We start from the raw sequence: 25,347 nt of genomic DNA, 5'->3' as shown, positions 1-25,347 counted from the left end.
GAAATAGTTTAGCTTTTTGTTTGTTCTGTGTTCAAAATGTTGTACCTGTTGAATCAAAATTCTTGAATTATAAAAATATAGTTCTGCAGAAAACAAATTTGCTTGTGTGAACTTAAGGATATATTAAATACTTAAAAAAAATAAAATAAAAGTAATATAGATTTTAAACAAAATGCAACCTAAACTTGGGCAGTAGATAGTTTAACTGTTTAATTTCATGTGGATGAACAGTTAAGATGTTCTGACTGCAGAGTCTTTGTGATGGCAATTATAGAAAGCAGTTTGATTTCAAGCTGTACTACACAATTTTGCCACTTGATGGCACCAAGAAACAAAAGTATTTATCTAAAACGGGAGGGCAACCTATGTCACAGGTGCCGAACGCGGCATGTGAGGTGATTTTCAGTGGCACTCACACTGCCTGGGTCCGGGGGGCCACTGGTCCGGGGGGCTTTGCATTTTAATTTAGTTTTAAATGAAGCTTCCTAAACATTTTTAAAACCTTATTTACTTTACATACAACAATAGTTTAGTTATATATTATAGACTTATAGAAAGAGACTTTCTAAAAATGTTAAAATGTATTATTGGCATGCAAAACCTTTAAATTAGAGTGAATAAATGAAGTGTCGGCACACTGCTTCTGAAAGGTTGCCGACCCCTGATCTAAAACATGTGCTGCGTAATGGTATTTGATAATGAAATGTGTGGGACACTAGTGCTTCTGCTTATCAATTCACATTGAGTCAGGATATTACAATTACATCTGCATTGAGCTGGCAGTGGTAGCATCATTCCAGTTATGAGATGGGGAAAGGAAGGGACAATTAAATACTGAAAACTGAACACTAGCTGTTCAATATCAAACTGACTGGCAGCAAAGGAAATTCAGAGGGTAAGTTGCTTCTGTCTCCTTAAGGTATCCTATTGTAAATACTGAAAATATTACATATAAAATCACCCCAGATAAACCTCTACAATATGCAGCTACAAAAACGTACCTTGAAAGTGTAGTGCTTTCTTAGGCATTATCAAGCCTTCTTACTTGAGTAAACTGAGTTCTGAGGAGGAGAGCGGAATTCCACACCTTGTCTCCTCGGCCTTGGACACTGGGAAACAGCAGTGTGTATTGGCTTATAAGGGAAGGTTAGACTCAGTTCCTCTGTGTGATATAGGCAGTACAATTCAGAATGCAGTTTGGCAACGTAGCAGGTGAAAGTGAACCTCATAACTTCAGTGTTCTATATTGTTGTGGCATAGAAAAGCGGTGGCAGGATAAACAGTTTGACACTTGGTGATTTTTAGGGTCCAAAGAATGTGTTAAAATTAAAGGCATGAATGACTTTTTAGGAGATTTATAAGTATACACCTGGAGTTGCTGCATCTCTTTTAAATGTAAAACAGTATCTTCACTCAGGAAAAAGATGTATTTTTAACTTGCATTCACTAGGATGTTAATTTGGGTTCGTGAAAACAAAGTATGTTATTTTAACCCATGTTAACTGGTCACTGTTACCTGCTAATGTGGGTTAAAACTGCAATTTACCTTTTCTTCACTAAGGTTTTAACGCAGGTTAGATTAAAGTGGATTAAAAATGCCCCCTTTAATTTTTTCCTAGAGAAGACAAGGCCTAAAAATGGAGATTGAAACATTCTCAGACGCTCCTTTGCAATATTGCTGTTTCAAGTCTCCATTATGCAGTTGGCCCTTGTCATAGGGCCTTAGAACAGTGAGTAATCTTACTTCCACATATCCTTCAGTATGTAAACTGAGGTTGAGTTTAGGATGCAATGACCGCATCTTATGCAGAGATGAGGAAATTATGGCTCATCCTAATGAAAAATGAGGGTTTTTTTATTTTCATTGAAAGCAATATTGGGAGGTAACTTTTATGATTGTGTCTTAAAGATCTGGCAATTCTTAGTTTCAGTAATAGAGATACTTCCTATGTTGCAGATAAATAACTAAAATTTTTGAGATTTATACAGTTAATTTGTTTCAAGAGCTAGTAGTTTTGGTTTGTACAGCAGATGCTTCCATCCATGTTAAGATCAGGCTTGACAAAGCCCTGGCTGGGATGATTTAGTTGGGGATTAGTCCTGCTTTGAGCAGGGGGTAGATGACGACCTGAATTCTGTGATTTCTATGAATCTATGTTACCTTTTACTGGCAAGATTTATGAAAGCCAATACTATCGATTGAAATAAATGTTCTTATTCATTATCAGTGTGTGGTCTTCTTCAGCTTCTGGTTATATAAAGGTAGAAGTGGAGGCCGGAGGGGGGAACGAATTCATTTGCAGTTCTTGTGGAACAGCATAAGCATCTCTTGTTGTCTCTTACCTTTTCATTTAATCCAGGACTTGCTTGAAATTTCTTTCCTCCTTTAAGTGTTTTGAAATTCTTGACCTTCTACAATGTTGCTGATCTACCATGATGTTTTAGAGAAGGGGTCGGCAACCTTTGGCACCGGCCCACCTGAGTAAAGCCACTGGTAGGCTGGGCTGGTTTGTCTAGCTGATGCATCCGCAGGCACAGAGCCCCGCAGCTCCCACTGGCAGCGGTTCGCTGTTACTGGCCAATGGGAGCTGTGGGAAGCGACGTGGGCCTAGGGAAGTGCTAGCCACCGCTTCCTGCAGCTCCCATTGAGTGGGAATGGTGAACTGTGGCCAGTGAGAGCTGCGGGGCTCAGTGCCTGCGGATGCACGAGCTAGACAAACCAGCCCAGCCTACCAATGGCTTTACCCTGACAGGCTGTGTGCCAGAGGCTTTACCATGACAGATCGCGTGCCAAAGGTTACCGACCCCTGTTTTAGTGGCACTTGGAGAAAATACAGGCTTGTAGGAAAACATGTCTAAGTATGTTCTGATAAATTAGTCAAGATGTTTGAGAATCTGAGAGAAATCAGAGTAAAGTACCACTCTCATCACATTTTGAGAACTTTGTTGCTGCTGCTATGAGAAGTACAATATGCAGACCAAATCACACTTTAAACGTCAGTCAACACTATGTATGTATCTTGCAGTCATGGAGCTGTTGAGATTGAGATATGGGAGGGAAAACCTTTTAATCCATTAAACTCATTGACTGCTCATATAAGAGTATTGGTGTATGTTTTAATGAACATATCATAGCAAATGATTGGGCTTTCCACCTCTTTTTAGGAGATTATTCCACACTATAGCAGACTTCACTTCTGGGGAACTCTTCCTGGTATATAGGTTACATGCTCTTTTGTGAACACAATCAAATGAAATGTTTAGAAATTTTAAAAATACACCTTTTAAATGTGGAGGTGAATTTTGGGGAACAATACATATTTTTTCTGGTGATATTTTTATGCATAAATCTATCTGAGATACTTTAGACAGTGAGGCCTTTTACGTACTGCTAAACAAGGCGAAGAATTACCATAAAGTAGTGCGAGGAACTGCTCTATACTTATATAAGCAAACAAAGGACTTCAGTTTCACATGCATAGAAGAGGCATATTCAGATGTGTGTTATAAAATGGCCATAGCAGCAGCAGTGAAACCTGATGTGTGCATAAATTCTTTCCACAGCTCTTCCCTTCTCTGTATAAATTGTTGGGTTTTGGGGACTGGGACTGTCTTACCATATGCGATGTTCTTTTTGTATATCCTATTCTTTTTTTGAAGCCTGTAGACACTAATACTTATTTAACATGCATTTATTTAATTTTTGCAACAATTGCCTCCAGTGGGCAAATATTGTTGCCGGCTTCAAAGCCCTGTACAGTGTGACTCTTGCTCTCCCCTAATCCTTCTTCTATCTGCTCAAGATGCATGACTGACCATCACCTTGCGTTCTTTTCTCACTCTAATCTCTGCCCTGGGGGTTCTGAATTTATATCCAATGCCATAGAGGGGTTCTGTGACAGAGCTAAGATTACAGTTAGAGTTCTTGATTTTTTTCAGGAAATCTGCCTCTTGTAAGAAATCCCGTTAGCTGCCAAATCTGTGGCAATATTCCATATTCCACCATCTTAGTTTGATTACTGCTTAGATTTTCTGAAGTATAAGGATTTATGTTCTAGGTCTCCATCAAATGAAGGAACTTCTAATAACACTTGTAAATCACAAAGGTAAGAAGATGAGAACTTCAATAAAGGCAAGGTGATATTCCTTTAGACCGTTTTCTCAGATCCTTGCTAGAGAGCAACTTCCAGACTTTTGTCTCTCAATGGCCTTGCTGGTGCTGCAGACTCAGGGGTCTGTTGAATGGAAGGTGGTTAGTGATCCACCTCCTTTTTTTATGCAAGCGTTGATTAATAGTCCTGCAGCTAAATCTGAAGTTGCTCAAATGCCCAATTGTTCCTGGCTGACACTGCAGTTCCCATCATACTGAGGAGAAAAAGGGAACTCCATATTTCCTCTCTGTGCTCTGGAAGACCAATTTTCAAGCTTTCCAATGAATGTTTCTACCTTTTCTGCACTGAAAGAATATTAATTTTCCACCATGGAATCAAATGTCAACCTTTTCTAAATACCAGCGAAGTACACCTCTACCCTGATATAATGCGACCTGATATAACACGGGTTCACATACAATGCGGTAAAGCTCTGACATGCTGTTCTGAGCAGCATGTTAAGGGTCCTGGGCTGGGCCGGGGCCGAGAGGTGGGATAAGGGGCAGAAGGTCTTGGGGGCAGTCAGGGGCTCCCCTTTCCCCCAGGGTCTAGGAGGCAGGAGCTGGGGGGGCAGGGCAATTTTGGGGGCCCCGTAGTCCCAGAGTGGTCCGGGGGAATAGAGCAGGCTGCTTCTGGCCCCCTGCTGCTTCCCTTGCCCCAGCCCCAGCTACGTTGCTTGGGGGAAGGGATCCCTCCACACTCACCGGCAGTGGCGAAAGTGGAGCAGTCCGTCCCCAGCCCGCTCCACTCTGCCAGCTCCCAGCCACTGCGCTCCGCTTCCCACCACAGGTCATTGTGGGACCTTTCCCCAACTCCCTCACCCCCCCAGTGACATGGCTGGGGCAAGGAAAGCGGAGTGAGCTGGGGTCACGTTGCTCCGCTTCCCGCCACTGGTGAGTACGGGGGGCATCCCTTCCCCAACCTCCCCGCACTCACCGGTGGTTGGAAGTGGAGCGTCGCGCCTGGGAGGTGGCGGAGTGGAGCAGTCTGGGGCTCCGCATCCTGCCGCTGCCAGTGAGGGTCTGTCAGAGGCTGGGGACGGGGTGATGGATAGTTGTAGCAGTCCAGGGACAGGGAGCAGGGGGGTTGGGTAAGGGGTGGGTTCCTGGGGACAGGGGTCTCTGGAGAGAGTGGTCAGGGAACAAGGAACGGGGGAGCCAAAGCAAGTTTGATATAACACTGTCTCACCTATAGTGCGGTGAGATTTTTTTTTTTCCTCCCGAGGACTGTATTATATCGGGATAGAGGCATAGTATTAATGTACTACCCAAGAGGTATTAATGATTGGTCACAAAAATCTTAATTTCTTAATATGAAGAAGCTAGGTAGCACTTCACCTCCTGAGAGCCATCCCACTTCATTGTGAAAGAAGCTGGTGGTGAAGGTAACATTCTCAAGCTGCAATTTATAAAGTCAGAAATTCAATAACCTTTCAAAGGACTTGCACAAGTTTCCAAGCATTTTCTTAGCAGAAGAATTTGGAGGTGTATGAAACAGTGAAGCATGTTGCTGCGTGCCTGAGTACTTGCCTTCCTTTTTTAATGGTACTTGAACACTTCCATAAAGCAAATCCGGTCACAGTCACAAGTACAGATTTAATAATATTTTGCTAGAGCTTCTACTAGCAGCCAGTTGCACAGATTCATCTCCTGCACTAGTTTAGACTGAATTATGGACACACCATTGCAGGACATGTTATATCAATTTTTTAGAAAAATGGCTTTCAATTTGACGCTTTCTTCCAAAAATTCACATTTGCAGTAATTTTTTTTCTATACTCCCTTATAAAGATTGTGTTGAAGGGTTCAGGAAACACTGATGTATGGAGACTAAACCAGAGCCTTTATAGCTATTATGAAAGCTAGTGTCCAGAATAGGAAAATCTCTGGCCTACTGAAATTTTTACAAAATTTCAAGACTATTTAGTTCCTTAATCATAAAAATAAAGGTGGTGGTCTTGTTTTCTCTTTAGAGTTCCCAATATGTGCAGTGTGTTGCTGGATGCCTGCAGCTGATGCTCAGGGTCAATGAATATCGTTTTGCATGGGTAGAAGCAGATGGGGTGAACTGGTGAGTATCTTTCTTACTCTATGCAGGAATAGTTACATTTCAAACATGCACAATAGGCTAGTCCCCAAATGACCTTCCTTGCAATTGAACTCTTTAGGCTTAATTTTCAGAAAACTTTCTTGTAGCCATGAAATTTTTATTTGTGCTCATATAGTAACGCTTGCATGCAGACAAATGAGCTGAAAAATGTGGGTACTCATTGAGGCCACACAACTATTTTTAGGTCTTCATAAAGTATTGTTCTATTAACTTAGAGGTGATCATAGCTATTTGTCTTAAAGGTTAGAGCACCATGCTGGGGGTTTGTTATATATGAGACTGAGATACTGCAGGTTATTGAAAACAGATTAAATAAAAATTAAAGGTCCAGTAGAAACTTACATTAAAGATTACTGCAAGTATTGGTGAAGAGTTATACTTTCTGGAATTATAGCTCCATTTTATTATGTAATGTTTTTAGTAGATCACTTTCTACCCAAAACCTGTCAATTTCTTTCAAAGAGAAATAAATGGTGCATGAGTTCAGAAATTTATCACTGGCCTTACTTGGAAAAGATCACTATGTAAATCTCTGTATTGTAAGTGACTTGTTATTAGAGCTGATTGAAACTCAAAATTTTCATTCTGTTGGAAATTCTGACACTTCAAAATTTCCTTTTGCCTTGAATGGGATCAAAAAGTCAAAATTTCCAGTGAAATGAAAATTCTGAAAAACCTTGTTTTGGAAATATCAACATGCTGCACAATTACCTTATTAAAAGGACATGTGTCTTTCAAATAGTATATAGTAGTAAACTATAATATTTCAAATCCAAAATAATAAAGTTGAAACAAAGTGCTTTGACTTTGCTGAAATGAAGCACTTTGATAATTTTTTGTAAAATGTTGACAAAATCAAAATATTCCAACACAACAAATTGTTTTAATCAAATTACCGTTTTCCATCAAAAAAACTCTATTATCTAAAAACTTTTGACCAGCTCTATCTGTTGTTTTACACACACACGAAAGCTCTGTTCAGCAGATACGTTACTGTTGTCATAGTCCCGTCTAATGCTTGGTGATATGTATTTGTGACTTTCATGACCTGGCATGACTCTGATTACAGGCTGCGGTTAGAAGACTCATCATGAATGGGGTGTTCATTAGTTTGCGTTTTGCATACATTGTATTTAAATTATTACATTCCAAGATGAGACTGGGGACATTGGAAGAAAATGGTCTGTCTTTGCTTGTGCTCTCTGCCCACTCTCCAGCTCCATAATGCAATCCCAGAGTAGATGCAAGTTTCTCCTAAAATAACAATGAAATATGTTAATTACATTAACATTCACTAGATTACTCTAATCATATATTGGCTGTTAATCTGAAAACAAACAGTACTGCATTAGGTCATATTTGGAAAACATTTTTTGCAACCATAAGGCTTGGAAATGTAACCTGTTAAAAAATGAAAACTTCACTGAATAAAGTGATTAGGCTGATCACATAAGTGCAAGCGCTGGGGATCATGAACTACTGGTTTCATCCAATCCTTAGTTTTGTACCTAAAACTCTTAGCTTTTGCCAATGAGCTCTCTTGCTAACGTTAATTTAAAGAAAATCTTACATGGTGAGGGTCATATACGCAATCCCCTTGCCCATTGTGAAACATTTGCACTACTACCTATGTTTAATTATGTCTTTCAGTATCATGGGAGTCCTGAGTAACAAATGTGGCTTCCAGCTCCAATATCAGATGATTTTCTCCATATGGCTCTTGGCATTCAGTCCTCAAATGTGTGAATATCTGCGTCGATATAATATTGTTCCAGTTCTGTCTGACATTCTCCAAGAATCTGTCAAAGAGAAAGTAACTAGAATTATCCTTGCAGCATTTCGGGTAAGTGAAGTTGACTGTAATTGTAGTGGATTTACATGGTTTTGTCTCTTACCAAAGTGTTCCCATAGGTTATTTCCTGGCATGCTGGGTTGGATGTGTAGTCCACATTAACTCTGATTTTCCTTGCAGAGCCAGAGGTAATATGTGGATTCTTTGTAGGGTAAAAAGAATGCAGCTTTCTGTGCCTTCTTGAACTGGCAGATCCCAATATGAATGTTCGTTGTTCCTCTATATTCTGTTAAAATCCTATATACAGATTAAATAGTATTAAAAAAATGCTGAGACAGAAATTGGTGTTAGAACACAAGAATGACACTCTTTTAACACTTAGTAAATAGGTAAACTGGCCTTGCTGATATTTTATAAAAATGTACCAGCTCAGGCAGAAAATCTACTCACCAACCTTTTATTGTGATTGACAGAAAATGATTTTATGTTTGTGTCCAAAACAAAGCTTTTTGAGGAGAAACTTTGCAAGACTGGCATAAGCATGGATAGTGTAATGTATGGTGGGATGAGATACCCACATAAGAGCACTGAGTGGTTGACTTCTGCTGCAATATTATATCAGTAAATCTGAAAATGGCTGATCCTATCAAGATGTTTTATAATACCAAAGCATTGTGGCCTCCTGAATCTTTGTGTGTTCGTGCACACATGTGCAAACATACTCTGGTTTGTATGTGTCATCCCTTCTTGCACCCATGCGTTGGATGTTTTATGTGCACACCTTTCAAATGTGATCATGTGTATAGTATAGGGAATTAAAATGGCTAGTTGATGGAGGATGGTGGGGACATGGGAAACTTCCTTTTTATGGAAAGAACTACAGTTGTATATGTTTTGGCTGGGCTCCAATGTAACTACTGTATTTGGAAACTTGAAACCTGACAAGATTGTAATCTTCGTTATGAGTTTCAGCATTCCTAATGTGTGTGGTGTTTTTGTTTTTTGTTTTGTTTTTTTTTAAATTTATTTTTGGTTCAACAAAGTTATAAGAATTTAAAACTTGTGGAGTATGGAACTTAAATTGCAAGCTGTGCACTTCAGCAGTGATATTTATTGCACTTTCATACTTTTTAAAGGCAACCTTCTGGTCTTCCTAACCATCCTAGAAAACCCACCCACCCACCAAATTATTTTCTCCCTACTGCAATGGTGTGTGAATGTCTGGTCTCCAGGTTGCACACCCACATTGAAACTTGTTGGACCTTGAACCCCAGAATGCCCTGGGGCCACTGAGCAGAGAAACTCAGAATGTGGGAATCTGCTTTCTGATCATAGTTTGCTTTGTGGCAGCTAGGTATTTCCAGAATCCTCCATTTTTGTTGTTGTTGCAGAGAGGGTTCACCTCAGATTCTCTCCACCTCCGTCTCTAGGTCTGGATGGGAGAAGGATGTTCAGTCTATGCTAGCTGTCTGGTAACATACCTTTTTTGTTTTTAGGATTGTCCAATAACATACCTTTTTGTCCCCAGGAAGTGCATTTTTGGAGTTTTTGTGAATCTTTCTTCCTTAAAGAGCTCTAGGATATAAAGTACAAAAAAGTACATTAAGATTCCTGTGGTAACGTCAGATGACCACTATGCACATAAAAACTTCTGCGTCACCAGTTCCATAGCAACCTGTTTTTATTGTGGTTATTTGCTAGACTTTTGCTACTATAAAATATTTTCCCCATGTTTTTAGTGAGATTTACTCCCACCTTTTTTAGAATAATGTACTGGCTGGGGAAGAGGTACTCCAGAAGCAGTGCAGTCCACTGACCCACCGAGTTTCTTTACCCTTGAACGGTTAATATACCAGAAAAGGAGCTCTTGTTTCTGACTTTCTTAAACTAATCCATGCTATGGACCTGCAGAAATAAACTCTTCTTTAGTTGCTATAATGCTTTCTCAGTCTCAAGCAAAAAGGTACAAAGTTTTACTTTTTTAAATGTGTTTAAATCTAATCTTCTCTTTTAATAATTGAAATATACAGTCACCCAGTCCTCATATATCAAACACTGTCTTCTCAGGAGATGCAGACAGTGTCTTCTTGCAAACCTGGATCCTGCTGACAATTCTAGGGCTGCATAAATTAAATACAACCTCTTGTCCATAATTCATTGCGTGTCTTCAGCAGTTTAGGTATTTCTGATTGCAAAATTGAGCTTTTCCAACTTGGAGAGCACATAACCTGAAGCCTGGGGTTTGTAGAAGTTGGGGAAGAAAGTATCAGAAATAAATTCATATTGAATTGCATTGTCCACCTGTGCCTGGACATTCCTTCAGCTGTCTGTATGGAAAGGATGACAGATTGTGAAATTGGAGGGTGTGGGAATACCTTCTCCCCCATTTCAGCCAGTTCAGTTGTGCTTGGCTGTTGAAGGCAGCAATAGAACCTGAGAGTAATTAAAAAAAATTCGATGGTTGTATTTAAAGGGAATATTACTCATTGATCATGTTTTACTGTACTACATGTCTTGGAAGTTTGAAGAACCCTAAATATAAATCTGACGTGGTTATCTTTAAGCAGTGTATTGAGAAACATTGTAGTAGAAATGTCATTAAATTATTGTTCCAGTTAGTTCTCGTTCTCTCTCTCTCTCTCTCTCTCTCTCTCCCCCCCCCCCCCCCCTCGGTAATTACTTCCCTTGTTCCTGAAAAATATGGCCTGTTCCTATGAACATGGCTTTTGCTCACTGAGGCTTTTTTTATATTGATAATGTTCATTATCATAGTAAAAAGGGACTTGCTTTGATTGAATAGCATAATTTGAACATGATTAAATTGAGTGAAAGATAATGAACTGATAGTGGGAGTCAGTGAAATTACTGGTTGCTGCACTGTGTGCTTATGCCAGCACTCTTCTTACTAATAGAGATGGGCTTGAACTAAAATCCCTGATCAGAATATGCCGAGACTTTGAGGAAGTTGATCTCTACATTCAGATGTGAATTATGCATTGCAAGGCCTGTCTTTACTTTTCAGAAATGTTATCATAGAATCATAGAATATCAGGGTTGGAAGGGACCTCAGAAGGTCATCCAGTCCAACCCCCTGCTCAAAGCAGGACCAATTGTCAACTAAATCATCCCAGCCAGGGCTCTGTCAAGCCTGACCTTAAAAACCTTCTAAGGAAGGAGATTCCACCACCTCCCTAGGTAACCCATTCCAGTGCTTCTCCACCCTTATAGTGAAAAAGTTTTTCCTAATATCCAACCTAAATCTCCCCCACTGCAACTTGAGACCATTACTCCTTGTTCTGTCATCTGGTACCAGTGAGAACAGTCTAGATCCATCCTCTTTGGAACCCCCTTTCAGGCAGTTGAAAGCAGCTGTCAAATCCCCCCTCATTCTTCTCTTCTGCATACTAAACAATCCCAGTTCCCTCAGCCTCTCCTCATAAGTCATGTGCTCCAGCCCCCTAATCATTTTTGTTTTCCTCTTTCCAATTTTTCCACATCCTCCTTGTAGCGTGAGGCCCAAAACTGGACACAGTACTTCAGAGGAGGCCTCGCCCATGCTGAATAGAGGGGAATGATCACATCCCTTGATCTGCTGGCAATGCTCCTACTTATACAGCCCAAAATGCTGTTAGCCTTCTTGGCAACAAGGGCACACTGTCGACTCATATCCAGCTTTTGTCCACTATAACCCCTAGGTCCTTTTCTGCAGAATGGCTGCCTAGCCACTCAGTCCCTAGTCTATAGCAGTGCATGGGATTCTTCCATCTTAACTGCAGGACTCTGCACTTGTCCTTGTTGAACCTCCTCATATTTCTTTTGTCCCAATCCTCTCATTTGTCTAGGTCCCTCTGTATCCAATCCCTATCCTCCAGCATATCTACCACTCCTCCGAGTTTAGTTTCATCTGCACGTTTGCTGAGGGTGCAATCCATGCCATCCTCCAGATCATTAATGAAATATTGAACAAAACTGGCCCCAGGAACTACCCTTGGGGCACTCTGCTTTCTGCTGGCTGCCAACTAGACATGCAGCCATTGATCACTACCCATTGAGCCCGATGATCTAGCCAGCTTTCTATTCACCTTATAGTCCATTCATCCAGACCATACTTCTTTAACTTACTGGCAAGAATACTGTGGGAGACCGCATCAAAAGCTTTGCTAAAGTCAAGGAATAACACATTCTCTGCTTTCCCTCATACACAGGGCCAGTTATCTTGTCGTAGAAGGCAATTAGGTTAGGCCTGACTTTGTCCATCGTGAATCCATGCTGACTGTTCCTGATCACTTTCCTCTTCTCTAAGTGCTTCAGAATTGATTCCTTGAGGGAATCAATGTTTTTTCCATGATTTTTTCCATGGACAGAGGTGAGGCTGACTGGTCTGTAGTTTCCTGGATCCTCCTCCTTCCCGTTTTAAAAGATGGGCACTACATTAGCCTTTTTCCAGTCATCCGGGACCTCCACCGATCGTCGTGAGTTTTCAAAGATAACGCCCAATGGCTCTGCAGTCACATCCACTAACTTCTTTAGGACCCTCGGATGCAGGGCATTTGGCCCCATGGACTGGTACTCGTCTAGCTTTTCTAAATAGTCCAGAACCTCTTCTTTCTCCACAGAGGTCTGGTAACCTCCTCCCCGTACTGTTTTTCCCAGTTACATTACTCTTTATATAGAAAGTTTTATATAGGAACTAATATAAACTGGTCACTTTCATGCTGTTGGAAAGGCACTCTTGAGCATGTAATTGTACTAACCTAACTGAAAATTAGGGCCAAAATATGTTGGAATCCTTGTCAGCTCATAATATTGCCCTCTCAAGCAAGCCTTTTAATAAATGATTAATACTGTTGATGAAACTACAGACCACCTTGCATAATTCAGATTAGTCTTAGAGGATATTTGCAGAAAGAGAAATCTGTGGTAAATACTACTATTTATTAAACTGTAAACGATTTATATTCAACTTTTACCTTTTTTTTTTTTTTTGCCAGAATCTTTTAGAAAAATCTATTGAAAGAGAAACTCGCCAGGAGTATGCTCTCGCTATGATCCAATGCAAAATTCTGAAGCAACTAGAGAACTTGGATCAGCAGAAATATGATGATGAAGACATAAGTGAGGATATTAAGTTTCTACTGGAAAAACTTGGTGAGAGTGTCCAGGATCTTAGGTATATTTTATAGTATGAGTTTTTAAACCTGTGTCACTTGAAATACTGGCAAACTTATTGATTTTAATTATGTTTTAAAAACAGAAAATAGTAGATACGCTGGTGGTGTTCTGGTATACCATATCTTCCCAACAGTATATAAAAGATCCAGTTTCTAATTGCATGTCTGTCATATATTTGACTTGAAAAATCTACTATGCTTATGCACATGTGCTTCTTAACTGACAGTTTAATAGGCAGGATTTTCAACAAGAGTTGCATCTGCTTGCACTGGAACATGAAACTTAGTGTAGACCCATAGAATGCCAAATGAACACGAATACACTAGTGAGTCATTTATCCCAATTTATGCTGGACGTATAATTTAGACTATAACTTGTATCTCTAAATTGGGTCCATGTTCCTGGTCAGAGGAATTCCTTTTTAGACTTGAGTAACCACTAACAAATGTACAAAGCAGTTTAGCTTTCTCTAAATGTGTACTGTTAACAGATTTTTTTCTTAGGATCTGGAATCCCATATTTAGGAGAATAGTTCACTTATGAATAAAATGGGATTGCTAGAGAGTTTTTTAAAAACATTTTATATTTCAGATCAGTAAATTTTAAGATTATGTTCTGTGTAAAAGTAAAGTAGAGGTATGGGGAGGGTGCCTTTTTTTTAATCCTGCAACTAAGTGCTTGTGAACACTTAAAACATTACAATAGCACAGTGCACTGCTATGGTGCTTCAGTGTGAACACTGCCTGCATTGATGGGAGGGGTTCTTCAATCTGCATAGGTAATCCACCTCCCCAAGAGGCAGTAGCTAGGTCAATGGAAGAATTATTTTGTCGACTAGTGCTGCCTACACAAGGATTTAAGTCAGTTTAACTAAGCTACTTGGGTATGGATTTTTTTTACACCCCAGAGCAGTGTAGTTGTGCCTGCCTAATTTTTTAGTGTATATCAGGCCTAAATCTTAAGTTTCTGAAGTGGGCCAAGTGAGAGGACTTCAAACAAAGAGATTCTTCCCCACCCCTCAACCTGTGCTCACTTTCATGTTTCTTAAGGATGTTCCACCAATATTTTTAAACAATTTATCCAAATCAGACTTTTGATACAGATTTGTAAAGAATTGTGATTTGTGATACAGATTTGTAAAGAACGAAAGCTAATGCTGAAATAAATTTATTAGTCTCTAAGGTGCCACAAGTACTCCTGTTCTTTTTGTGATTCTTTACAAATCCTACTCTCTCTCAAGGAATAGAGCTTCTGATGTACTGTTAAAGGCCCATTCATGGGAAACTAGTATTTCACCCTGTGTTTTTTGTACTCTAGTTCATTTGATGAGTACAGTTCCGAGCTCAAGTCAGGAAGATTAGAATGGAGTCCTGTACACAAATCTGAGAAATTTTGGCGAGAGAATGCTGTGAGATTAAATGAAAAGAATTACGAGCTATTGAAGTAAGTTCTTCGATTTTCATAAACTTCTGATTCTCTCTTCATACTGTTCTTTAAAGTATATTTTCAGTGTTCAAATGTAAACCAAGTGTACTATGGTATTTATTTCAACATGAGCATTAAGTACTGTAATTTAATTTTGTAGAAATGTTACCTAGGGAGAAGAGAAGGTCAGAACATATTACTGTTTAAAGTGTGTGGCTTTTTGGCAGTGGGAATCATTTGCTCAGAAGTCGAATTGCTTGTATTTCATTAACTGAGCCAGGTACTTATGTTGATTATGTAATAGAGAAAGTATTCAAAACCCATTTTAACTCAGTTGCAGTGCCACAAATGTGGCTTTTAAACTATTTCAGTTAAATACACTTAAAGAAATCTCAGCTAATACAGTCCAAAAGTCTGACTTCACCTTACCTTAGTTAAAATTTTGTCAGACATTCCATCACTCTTCTTCTAAATGCCTTTATTTGGTGATGAGGTTGAGGATATCATTACAGCTGTGGTATTATTCTGTGTGACCTCTGGCTCAATATGTTACACTCCACACTCTTGATCTAGTTTCTGAGGTGAGATTGAATAGTGCAGCTACTTGTCCTTGTCTGTATGTGACAAGAACTTGCACTATTTTGAGGTTGGAGCTAAGGGCCTATCATTTTATTGGCTCATGCTCTAAAACGTCTGTTAGTCTGTAAGGTGCCACAGACTGCTTTTACAGATCCAGACTAACACGGCTACCCCTCTGATACTTGACTCCATTATCCAAGTAATTATTGAAAACATTGAATAACACGAGACCCAGAACAAACCCTTGCAGGATCCCATTAGATGCCCTCCCAGTTTGACACCGAACCATTGATAACTACTCCTTTTGAGTATTGTTTTTCAATCAGGGATGCACACACCTTACAGTAATTTTCATCTAGACCAGGCCTGCATGACTCATAAAGCGGCGAGGGCCACATTACTCCAAAGAAAAAAGCTGAGGGTCGAAACCTCCCAGCCCCGCGAAAACACACCCCACCCCAGCAGCGCCCAGCCCTGCAGAAACAATCTCTCCTTCCCTAGTGGCTGCCCCACCAAAACAACTGTGGGCCAAAAAGGAAGGTTAGAGATGGGGAGGTGATACTTGATTTTAAATCAATCAGGGGCTCCCAGCTGAAGAGGTAACTGGGAGCTGTCAGAGGCAAATTAAAGGGTCTGGGGCTCCAGCGGCTGGGAGAAACCGGAGCTTTGCGGGGCTGGGGCAGGGATTTAAAGGGCCCAGAGCTCCTACCGCTGAAGGGAGCCCGAGCCCAACCCCAGCCCATCCGCTGGATTCCGCGGCCAGGATTCAAAGGGCTCTGGGCTGCCTGCAGCCACCGGGGAGCCCTGAGCCCTTTAAATCTCAGCCATGGCGGAAATCTCTGTGGGCAGCCCAGAGCCCTTTGATTCCCGGCCGCAGCTGGGATTTAAAGGGCTCTGGGCTCCCCGCGGCTGCGGGCAGCCCAGAGCCTTATTGAATTCTGGCTGCGGCTGGGATTTAAAGAGCTCTGGGCTCCCCACCGCAGCCGGCAGCCCAGAGCCCTTTGATTCCCCGTCGCAGGCTGCACAGTGAGCCTCCACGGGCCGTATGTTGTGCAGGCCTGATCTGGACGACATTTCCATTGGTTGCTTATGAGAATGTCATCTGGGGATACTATCAAAGGCTTTACTAAAATCAAGATATATGCTTCCCACTCATCCTCTAGTTTATCAGTAATCCTTTCAAAGAGGGAAATTAGGTTGGTTTGGCATGATTTATTCTTGACAAATCCATTTTGTCTGTCTTTACTGACTTTATATGTGCTGGGACATGAGGGCAGGGAATTCTCAGTGTGGATCCTTGGTTCTGGATTTTTGCCACACCCTTTGGTTCAACAGAGACTAAGTCTGCTGACATTGAATGTATACTGTGAAGTCTGTCTGTTTCCCAGACTTCTTTATTTTTATTTTTTTGGGAGGTGGGAGGGGGAAGGAAGGGAGGATAGATTGAAGCTGAAGGGTTAGGAATTAAAACAATTGATCTTGGGTCAATCTGAAATTTTCTATATGTACCTTTGAATCATAGATCTCCATATCATTGTGTGTGTCAAATTCTATTTTTATTATTGGTTTGTAAACAATTTTCTTGTAGAATTGCCTTCAAATTACTTATCTTCATTTTGCATACTGAGTTGAAGTTTGAGTAACTCCTCCTTCTTTATGAAACATACCAGAATTGTCTCTCTTGTCATGTTAAGGAAATAAGTTACAAACAGCCTAATAGATTCTGATGTGGTATCTCATTCATAATCTTGGTTTTTGAAGAGAACCAGAGTTACTTGCTGAAGTACAGTACATAAGTACGGGAAAGGATGCACATTTCTTTGCTATTAACGGTGTCTTTGAAACTAGAAAATCACAATTGGAAAGTTTTTTAAAAATGCTATAACTCTCCATCTTCAGTAGCATGTCTAATTCTCCACTCTTGGAATGCACTTCAACTCTTTGCAATAATGGGTAATGATTGTCATCCTGTTCTGTTTTAAAATTCTGCTTATGTTTTTTCACTGGGGTATTCTCTAGTGAACAAGGAAACCATTGTAGGGGATAGAGCATGAAAGTTGGTTGACAGCAGTTAAGTGCAACCACACAACAGTTCTGACAGAACTATTTTGGCATGTTACAAACAGCAAGCAGAATAGCCATGATGTATTCTGGGACTTCTTAATCATGTGTCCTGTAATACCAAAAACTGTTTCTTGGGGTAGCTTGCCTACGGAAGACACTTCATCATGGAATGGAGTTAGCAGCAGCAGCAGCAGCAGCGCTTTTGGACCTGCAGCTTCTGTGGTTTCTTCTCCACACTGTTGAATTTCATAAGCATGACTGATACAGCTGGACTTGAGCTCAAGTTCTCGCTGCAGGTGCTACAGTCTAGTGATGCAAGCAACATTTTGTATAAAATGCTTGAGACAGCTGTTGTGTACAGATGCTGCAAGCTCAGGGCACTGGTTGCAATGTCCTTTTGCCTAGAGTAGATAGGATCTTTGCTATTTAATTCCAGTTTGTTGCTTGGGAGGTATTTTTTGTTTTGTGTGTTTAATCCCAGTTTTACAGTACAGGTGATGCATGATGTATTTATGGTCTCTGCAATTGAGTTACTTTAAATTAGCACTTTGTAGAGTAATTAGCATCTGATTTGTTTTAAATAATATTGTAGAATCCTGACAAAGCTTCTGGAGGTTTCTGATGACCCGCAAGTCTTAGCTGTAGCTGCTCATGATGTGGGAGAATATGTACGACACTATCCTCGAGGGAAGCGGTAAGCAAAAAGCTTTCTTTGCCTTTGTCTCGTAATACTACTGGCAAGGTGGTGGAGTATCCACTTAACCTGATAAACACTATAATTGTACAACAAGTGCTGCGACTTGCCCCAACATAATTATGAAATAGGTTATTAGGAATATTAAATAGCTGTTTGATCCTGTCAGCAATAAACTAATTCGCTTTCTGGGGCTTTTAATTAGTGAAGAAAATATATCTGAAGGGCTCTTGAAAATTGTTTAGGCATTTAGTAGCTATTCTAATCACTTCAGTCCTAGACTTCCTGTATATTTAAAGTGTTTATCAGAATTTCATTATAAACACCAGAGTATTGGTCTTGCAGTAGTCATGGAGAATCTTTAGTGAAAAATCCTGCAGTGTCTTGTGATAAAACCATTTTGTTCCTTTTGAGCTAAGATTTGTTTCTCATAAAATATTGCTGGTGATTTTCTGTGATAAATGAAACTACTGTGTTCTGATACCATACTTCATGTAAAAAGTACCAATAGAAAATACGTAGAAATTTAAATATGCAGAAATACTAGATAACTTACCTGAAACACATAATATCCTTGACATAGTATGAAGGCAGACAAACTGTTGTTCTGTATATTAGGCAAACAAATAAAAATATTACAATGGTCTGTCAGCAACGAATTCTATGAAAGCTACAACCCTGTCACTTGAAAAGTGAGACATTTCTGCAGGGTTGGGTTCAGAATATTGCAACCTCTTGGTAGGTGAGATTTAGATATCCCAAGGGTTACAAGGTATGTACTGTCAGAGAGGCTTTTTAAAAAAGATCATATGTAAGGGGTCGTGGCACCCACCTTTTGCAAGCACACCCTTCTGGTCTGCTTTCTGTTCAGGTGTGTCTGCAATCTTTCAATTTATTGTGACCCCTTTCAGTGGCTTCTCAGGCAGTTTTTCAGTTACTCAGCCTTCTAAGTCTCACACACTGTCTATATGTGAAAGGGAACAAACCCCTTCCTGGGTATGCAGATTTTAACTTGTTCCGGCCCTAGTGTGGGCCATATCCCCAGGGCTTCTTCTCTGGAGACATTGTCGTCTTGTGGCCCTCCTTGGGCTCAGTCCTTACTTAGTCCCAGACGCCAGCCAGGAGCTCCTTCTTTGCTCTCCCAGTCCCTGCCCACACTGAGCTCTCCTTGGTTCTGCTGTTCTTTCAGCGAGCCAGTAACTGTCTTCTCTCTTCTAGCTCTGGGCAGCAACTGACTACTGCTGTGTTCTGCGGCTTCTTTTATATGACCCTGATTGGCTGCTCCCTGTAGCCTCTCTCATTGGCTGCTTTCTCACAGCCTCTCTAGGCTCCTTGGAGGACTTCTCTTTGCTTCTCTCTTGGATGGGGTGTGGCAGGACCCTGAGGCCTCCAGCAAGGTCTCTGGGCCTTGTCCATCCTGTCACACCATTTTATAGCTCTGTTCATGTAATATTGGTTTACTCACCATTTAGTCACTTCTGCTTATCCTGATCTGAGGCTCTTGTGGCCTCTGTCTCAGAGACCTTGATGGGTTTTTGCAGCTCTCACCTATTCCAGACATACTTAGCTATACAAGTCATTTTTTTAAAAAAAATTTCCCCTGTGAAGAAATGATGAGCTGTTACTGGTTTCCTGAACTTGTGGGAAGGGAACTTACGAAGTATGGAAGATTGACAGCCTCTGTAATCTTACCTTACCTACTAGAACTGCAGATGTTCTTAAAGTATAAGAACAAATCAAGTATGTTGTTCAGATGTGGCCAGCAGATCATATGTATTGAGCAATACTGAAGTTTGTTGATGAGCTTACTTGTGAGCTGAAAGAAATTTAGACTTTCTGTAGATAGTTCAAGAAGAGATGACATTTCATAATGTTGCCTGAAAATAGACAAGAGGGTGTGGTCAGTATGTTATACTCCTAGGCTGGGGTTTAAAACAGAAATACATTACTAAACTTTTTCCATAATCCAAAACCAAATTATGTGCACAAATCCACTGCTGAAATATTACAGGAGCACTCCACGTTGTTACCACCACACCCTGCTCACCGTAGCTGTGTCCTTTGACTTTTTCAGCAGAGCTTCAAACTTTTAAAGTGAGAGGGTGCAGGAAAATAATTCTGTCATTCCAGCTAGTTAAAAAAAAATCACATTAATAATAGAATATTTTTTTGTACATGTTAACGTATGAATACTACAAGTACAGTTATCAGAGGGTAGCCGTGTTAGTCTGGATCTGTAAAAGCAGCAAAGAATCCTTATAGACTAACAGACATTTTGGAGCATGAGCTTTCGTGGGTGAATACCCACTTCACCCACGAAAGCTCATGCTCCAAAACGTCTGTTAGTCTATAAGGTGCCACAGGATTCTTTGCTGCTTTTACAAGTACAGTTATGTCTAAGTACAAAAATCTAAACAGATCAACTCTCTTACAAAATACGAACTACAAAGTCATGCCTTGCTCAGATTTTTAAAACAGGGATAACAGCTTGTTCTTTGTAAGGCACATATGTGATCACCAAAGAAATCCTTATTCAATATGACTTTAGTACAGTAGCTCCAAGTCTCACAATCTTTAAAGCAATGTTTCAGTTACACGTAATGGTCCATTTCTTTCCATATTACACTTGGATTTCAGTACGATGTTATCAAATTTGCATCTAGATGTGGGAATCATATTGGCAATTTTCATTTTCAGTGAATCCTGTGACATTGAAGGCCGTTCACTGGTTCAGAAAAATAGAAGAATTGCAAAAATTTTAGTTGTTTAAGACTTTTGTCCTTAGAACTTGAAGCCTGTAAAAATGGTAAAGCTTAAATATGTAAAAGCTAAAAGTTCTTCAGTTATTAGTTGCATTCGGCAGAGTGGTAAGATTACCATCCTAACTATTGATAATCCGTTCTCTTGTTTGTCTAAGAGCAATGTTCATTAGACCAAACACCTGTTTTTATTCTTTTGGTTAGGTTATTTCATTACACTATGTCAGTTTAAGGAAAGTTCAAGATATTTACCATTTAGAAATTATGGACCAGCTCCTCAGTTGGTATAACTGGTGTAGTTCCATTAAAATCAATGATTTATACCACCAAAGGGTATGACCATGTATTTATAAGTATTTGCATGTAACCCAGCTTATTAGCATCTCTATAGTCAGTCTAATACAAAGGCATGCTCAGTGTCTATCTGTCAGTGGGAATCAGAGGGAACTCCATATTCTCCTACATACCTTCCTCTGGCAAGAGAAGGAAGAGGCAAGTCTCAGCTGGGAAGAGCTCCCCAACCCTTTGAGTGTTTAACGAAATCACTGTGAGTGTCATCGTATAAGGTATACACTTGTGACTCAGTTGAGATCTGTCAACGTGGTTATTATAGGAGGAACAACACATGGAGCACCTTCTTCTTTAACTCCTAAGATTAGGGAACGTCTTGAGGAACAGCTCTCTGACCTTAGCCTGGTCTTGTACATGCAGTGTGGTACATGTTAATGCCTTCTGTTGGTATAATTTTCCTTTCCCACTGCTGAATTCCACTTAACTTTTATGCCAACTCCTTGCTTTTCAACTGACGATGGATTGCATGAATTCAGACTTCTTTCTCTTTGCTCACGCTACTACTCAGCTCCTTATTTCACAGTGAAAGTCATTCACGCCCAGTACAGGGTGCTTTTGACTTGTCAGCTAGTTGGTTTCCTTTATCCAACTTTGAGAGAGAGAGAGAAGCAGAAGAAGAGGAGGGGAGATTAAAGCAAGCATGTGAGGTGGTCATAGATTTGAGAAGGAAACGGTTTGAAGTTGGGTTACCTATTTTAGCTGTTGCTTTTCGAGCTTGAACTTCTGTATTAAGGCATACATCAGGCATAGAAATAAAAAAAATTGCATATGTACAAGTAGGCCAAATAACAGTTGATTTAGGAACTATAATATTGGATTTCTCTACTTCAAATTCTCAGCTCCAGTGTTGCTCCACTGCAGTGTTTGTTACCTGAAATAATCAGCATTATTTGCGATGAGAGAATTTTAATTTTTCTTTTTGACCTGGGAGAGGGGTGCACTTGAGCTTAACATCCTCTTTTCACCACTTTTTTTTTTCTATTCAATATATTATAAAAGTCAAAGCCCTAGAATGTGAACAAACTATTCGTTGTATTTCACAACATTGTTTTGTGTATTGTTTTTTCTCTTGGGAAGGTGGGAGGAGGCCTTACGCAGGAATAAAGCTTTTAGGAACCTCCTGTGCTATTTAGAATTTTTAGTATTCATGTTGAGGACTTTGACATATAACAGTGGTATGTCTTGGAAAGCATTTACTTTGTATAAAGTATCTTAAAATTGTGTAACATTTTGCATAATGTTCCTTGGAGTTTCATGTACTGTTATGGCCAAGTTAGAAAGTGTGATGTGGGTGAAGGTGATGAAGTCTCATAGTAATGCCATATTTTGCTGTTGCTTAATTTAAAATAATTGTGCTGCTCATCAATTACAAATTATTCAATTAGTAAAAAAAGAACAGTCGTACTTGTGGCACCTTAGAGACTATCAAATTTATGTGAGCATAAACTTTTGTGGGCTACAGTTTATGCTCAAATACATTTGTTAGTCTCTCTGAGGTGCCACAAGTACTCCTGTTCTCTTTGCGAATACAGACTAACTCGGCTGCAACTCTGAAACCTGTCAACAGTTATTGTTGTTCAAGTATAAATACGGTAGTCACAGTAATTCATAGTACTCATGAGAGGTACAGTAGCATGGTGCAAGTTAATATGCAAAAGATAGGAGTGCATCACTAATCTTTTCACAGGATATTGCTCTTAATTGCTTTTCTAAGGCATGTGAGAGCAATGTGCAATAAAAATATAAATGTACCTCATTAATAAACTGGCTATTCACATTATATGCTAATCTACTGAGGAGATTTCAGGAGGAACAATTGACAAACAACAATGGTGAATTTTAAATAACTATCTAGATTCTACCTCTCCAGTGTATAGTATGAGTAGATATTTTCTTTCCTTCATTGTTTTTGTGAGGCTTGGCAGAGAGAATGAGGCATGGGGAGAGAAGGGGAATACATTATTTAATTTTGAGTTACTGGAATGGCCAGGGAGAGAGGTTCCTGTTGGTTTGATTGGAACACTTGTTGGGAGTGTGGGTTAGCTGAGAGTAGCTACTTGTCATTTTGCAAGCCAGTGAATCTAGTTGTTAGGGGAATGGTTTTGTGGGCTGGTGTGGAAGGGAAATGGGGCACAGGAGTTCAGTGGAGGGCAGAGATATTGGGATTATACAAGAGGACTGGGAGGGGAAATTGGGCCGGGAAAAGCTAGACTGAATTCCTGGATTTGCTGAGGAAAATACTGATTGGTTGAGTGACAGAATGAGATATGAGCATGAAATATGCACACTTAAGTGACTTTATATATTTACACCCTTAAATTCACATCTGTGAATATACAGCAGCTATAGAAATTTGCTTTCTGACTCCCCAGTACTACTAGCTGCTCCACATAGGCAAATCTTACACCTGTGAGGAGTCCCATTGACTTCAGTGATTATTACCTGCACAGAGAAGCTTATAGGATCAAGGCTTTGGAATGTGGCTTGGAAAAAGTGTACATAGCTGTATGTGTTTGCATATAATAGCATGAGGACTGCCAAATACCAGGCTGTACTGGCATAAAACTAGAGTGTTTGCACAGAAATTAGTATAGAAGTGACAGAGATGTGGATGACATTTTGTGAGGTGTATAACAGAGAGGAATGACATGGGTTCTACTCGCTACTTCTGTTGTGTTCAAGCACGTAGTTTATGGATCCAATAGGACTTGGAAGGTGCAACAAACCATTTTGGAGCAAGTGAGGTGCATGCCTTTGCTAGATGTTAAAGTTTAGGAAATATTTTTATCTTCTTTGAGTTAAATGTCGTGTCCAGTTTTTCTTTCTATTCCAGTCTGTCACACATTTAGAGTTACTAAATCTGAAAGGTTTTTAAATTTGCTGGGGAGAAGAGACTCTCTTGCTATGTGTTTGTACACTATGTGATTCAATGGGGCTCTGATTGGGGCCTCATATGTCTACACTGCAGTCAGATACCTGCAGCTGACCCGTGTCAGCTGACTTGGCTCATGGGGGTTGTGCTATGAGCCAATAAAATTGCAGTGTAGATGTTCGGGCTCGGGCTAGAGCCCAGGCTCTCGAACCCCACAAGGGGGCATAGGCCCAGAGCTCAGGCTCCAGCTCGAGCCTGAGTTTCTAAACAGCAGTTTTATAGCCCCTGTGCCCAAGTCAGCTGACCCAGGTCAGCTGTGGATGTTTGATTACAGTGTGGACATACACAGAGTGCTACTGTTGTCATACAAATAATGATGAAAGAGAGACAGTGAGTTGGGTATCATCAACATACGAGAGACCCTGTTTCTCCAAACAGTTTGCTTCCATAAATATTGGACAAGACGATGCCCTGCCAGATTCCTCTTGCCAGAGGTCTAAAGCAATGCAGACTACTTTAAAACATTAGATAATTACAGTACACTATCTGTGGCTAATACGATTACTTGTTGTTCATTACACAGTTTTAAAGTACATTAAACATAAGAACGGCCATACAGGGTCAGACCAAAGGTCCATCTAGCCCAGTATCTGTCTACCAACAGTGGCCAATGCCAAGTGCCCCAGAGGGAGTGAACCTAACACGCAATGATCAAATCTCTCTCCTGCCATCCATCTCCATCCTCTGACGAACAGAGGCTAGAGACACCATTCTTTACCCATCCTGGCTAATAGCCATTTATGGACTTAACCATCATGAATTTATCCAGTTCTCTTTTAAACACTGTTATAGTCCTAGCCTTCACAACCTCCTCAGGTAAGGAGTTCCACAACTTGACTGTGCGCTGCGTGAAGAAAAACTTCCTTTTATTTGTTTTAAACCTACTGTCTATTAATTTCATTTGGTGACCCCTAGTTCTTGTATTATGGGAATAAGTAAATAACTTTTCCTTCTCCACTTTCTCAACATCACTCATGATTTTATATACCTCTATCATATCCCCCCTTAGTCTCCTCTTTTCCAAGCTGAAGAGTCCTAGCCTCTTTAATCTTTCCTCATATGAGACCCTCTCCAAACCCCTAATCATTTTAGTTGCCCTTTTCTGAACCTTTTCTAGTGCTAGAATATCTTTTTTGAGGTGAGGAGACCACATCTGTACACAGTATTCAAGATGTGAGTGTACCATGGATTTATATAAGGGCAATAATATATTCTCAGTCTTATTCTCTGTCTTTTTTATGATTTCTAACATCTTGTTTGCTTTTTTGACCGCCTCTGCACACTGCATGGACATCTTCAGAGAACTATCCACGATGACT

At 40.1% G+C, this 25,347-nt stretch overlaps 1 protein-coding gene across 3 annotated transcripts in view; it reads left to right on the top strand.

Moving 5' to 3' along the window:
* Positions 1 to 25,347, top strand: part of ATP6V1H (ATPase H+ transporting V1 subunit H) — a 73,879-nt gene that overhangs the window by 28,105 nt on the left and 20,427 nt on the right. For all 3 annotated transcript variants that reach the window (XM_030553085.1, XM_030553086.1, XM_030553084.1), the window contains 5 exons: positions 6,124 to 6,221; positions 7,911 to 8,103; positions 13,044 to 13,222; positions 14,542 to 14,667; positions 17,885 to 17,986. In XM_030553085.1, coding sequence (XP_030408945.1) covers positions 6,124 to 6,221; positions 7,911 to 8,103; positions 13,044 to 13,222; positions 14,542 to 14,667; positions 17,885 to 17,986 — 698 coding nt within the window. The remainder of the gene's footprint in view (positions 1 to 6,123; positions 6,222 to 7,910; positions 8,104 to 13,043; positions 13,223 to 14,541; positions 14,668 to 17,884; positions 17,987 to 25,347) is intronic.

This window comes from Gopherus evgoodei, chromosome 2 (genome assembly GCF_007399415.2).
Source record: "Gopherus evgoodei ecotype Sinaloan lineage chromosome 2, rGopEvg1_v1.p, whole genome shotgun sequence".
In the NCBI taxonomy this organism is placed as follows: Eukaryota; Metazoa; Chordata; order Testudines; family Testudinidae; genus Gopherus; species Gopherus evgoodei.
The sequence above is the reverse complement of the archived record's forward strand: the minus strand, read 5'-3'. Positions and strand labels throughout refer to the sequence as shown.